General features: G+C 45.5%; 1 protein-coding gene across 1 annotated transcript in view; it reads right to left on the bottom strand.

The window, feature by feature from the left end:
* Window positions 1–197: 197 nt before the first annotated feature.
* The window catches only part of LOC116379135 (growth factor receptor-bound protein 2-like), a gene marked incomplete at its 3' end in the record, with an annotated part of 3630 nt that continues 2665 nt past the window's right edge, over window positions 198–1162 (bottom strand). The window contains exon 4 of the mRNA XM_031841063.1: window positions 198–320. Within this exon, the coding sequence (XP_031696923.1) occupies window positions 198–320 (123 nt within the window). The remainder of the gene's footprint in view (window positions 321–1162) is intronic.

The raw sequence follows: 1162 nt of genomic DNA, 5'->3' as shown, positions 1-1162 counted from the left end.
CCATAAAGTGTTCTGCATGTACGGAACCATAAAGTGTTCTGCATGTATGGAACCATAAAGTGTTCTGCATGTATGGAACCATAAAGTGTTCTGCATGTACGGAACCATAAAGTGTTCTGCATGTACGGAACCATAAAGTGTTCTGCATGTACGGAACCATAAAGTGTTCTGCATGTACGGAGACACACTGAACGCACCTGACTGAGATGGAGAAGTCCCCCGTAGCTGTGTTTCCACTCCCCCGCACGAGGAAGGCCCCCTCAGGCTGTGTCAGCAGCGTCTCCTGGGCCTCTCTGCGGCTGAAGTCCTCCCGGTACCAGCTGGAGTCACGGAGGGAACGACAAGAGGTCTCAGCGGTTTTAGAGTTAGGAATATCATACGGTGTTCAGAGAACTACGGTGGCCTACAGGTGGGGAGAATCAATTTCAGGATTTTAGTACAACTGGAAGCGACTCTTATCAGTACTCGGTTCTCATTCATGACGAAATCATTGTTTTTAAAAAGATATATGGGATTTTAAAAACAAATTAAATTCAGAACAGAATTAGAAGTTATAATTTAGATATAACAAAACACTAATGTTTACAACATTACATTTCTATATCAAGTCATTAATATCTCACTGGAAACAAATGTAAGATGTCAATAAAATAAATAACATTTCTGAGTGAAGTTCATAAAGAATGAAGAACACAGACATCGGTCAGTATCAGTCGTCCTCTGACCTCTATCCTCTGTCCTCTATCCTCTGTCCTCTGACCTCTGTCCTCTATCCTCTGTCCTCTATCCTCTGTCCTCTGACCTCTGTCCTCTATCCTCTGTCCTCTGTCCTCTATCCTCTGTCCTCTATCCTCTGACCTCTGTCCTCTGACCTCTGTCCACTAACCTCTATCCTCTGTCCTCTATCCTCTGTCCTCTGACCTCTGTCCTCTGACCTCTATCCTCTGTCCTCTATCTTCTGTCCTCTATCCTCTGACCTCTATCTTCTATCCTCTGTCCTCTGACCTCTGTCCTCCGACCTCTGACCTCTATCCTCTGTCCTCTATCCTCTGTCCTCTGTCCTCTATCCTCTGTCCTCTATCCTCTGTCCTCTATCCTCTGTCCTCTGACCTCTGTCCTCTGTCCTCTATCCTCTGTCCTCTATCCTCTGACCTCTATCCTC

The sequence above is a fragment of the Anarrhichthys ocellatus genome, unplaced genomic scaffold (assembly GCF_004355925.1).
Source record: "Anarrhichthys ocellatus isolate YVR2014 unplaced genomic scaffold, GSC_Weel_1.0 scaffold3768, whole genome shotgun sequence".
Lineage (NCBI taxonomy): Eukaryota > Metazoa > Chordata > Actinopteri > Perciformes > Anarhichadidae > Anarrhichthys > Anarrhichthys ocellatus.
This window is presented reverse-complemented; position numbering and strand designations above follow the sequence as displayed.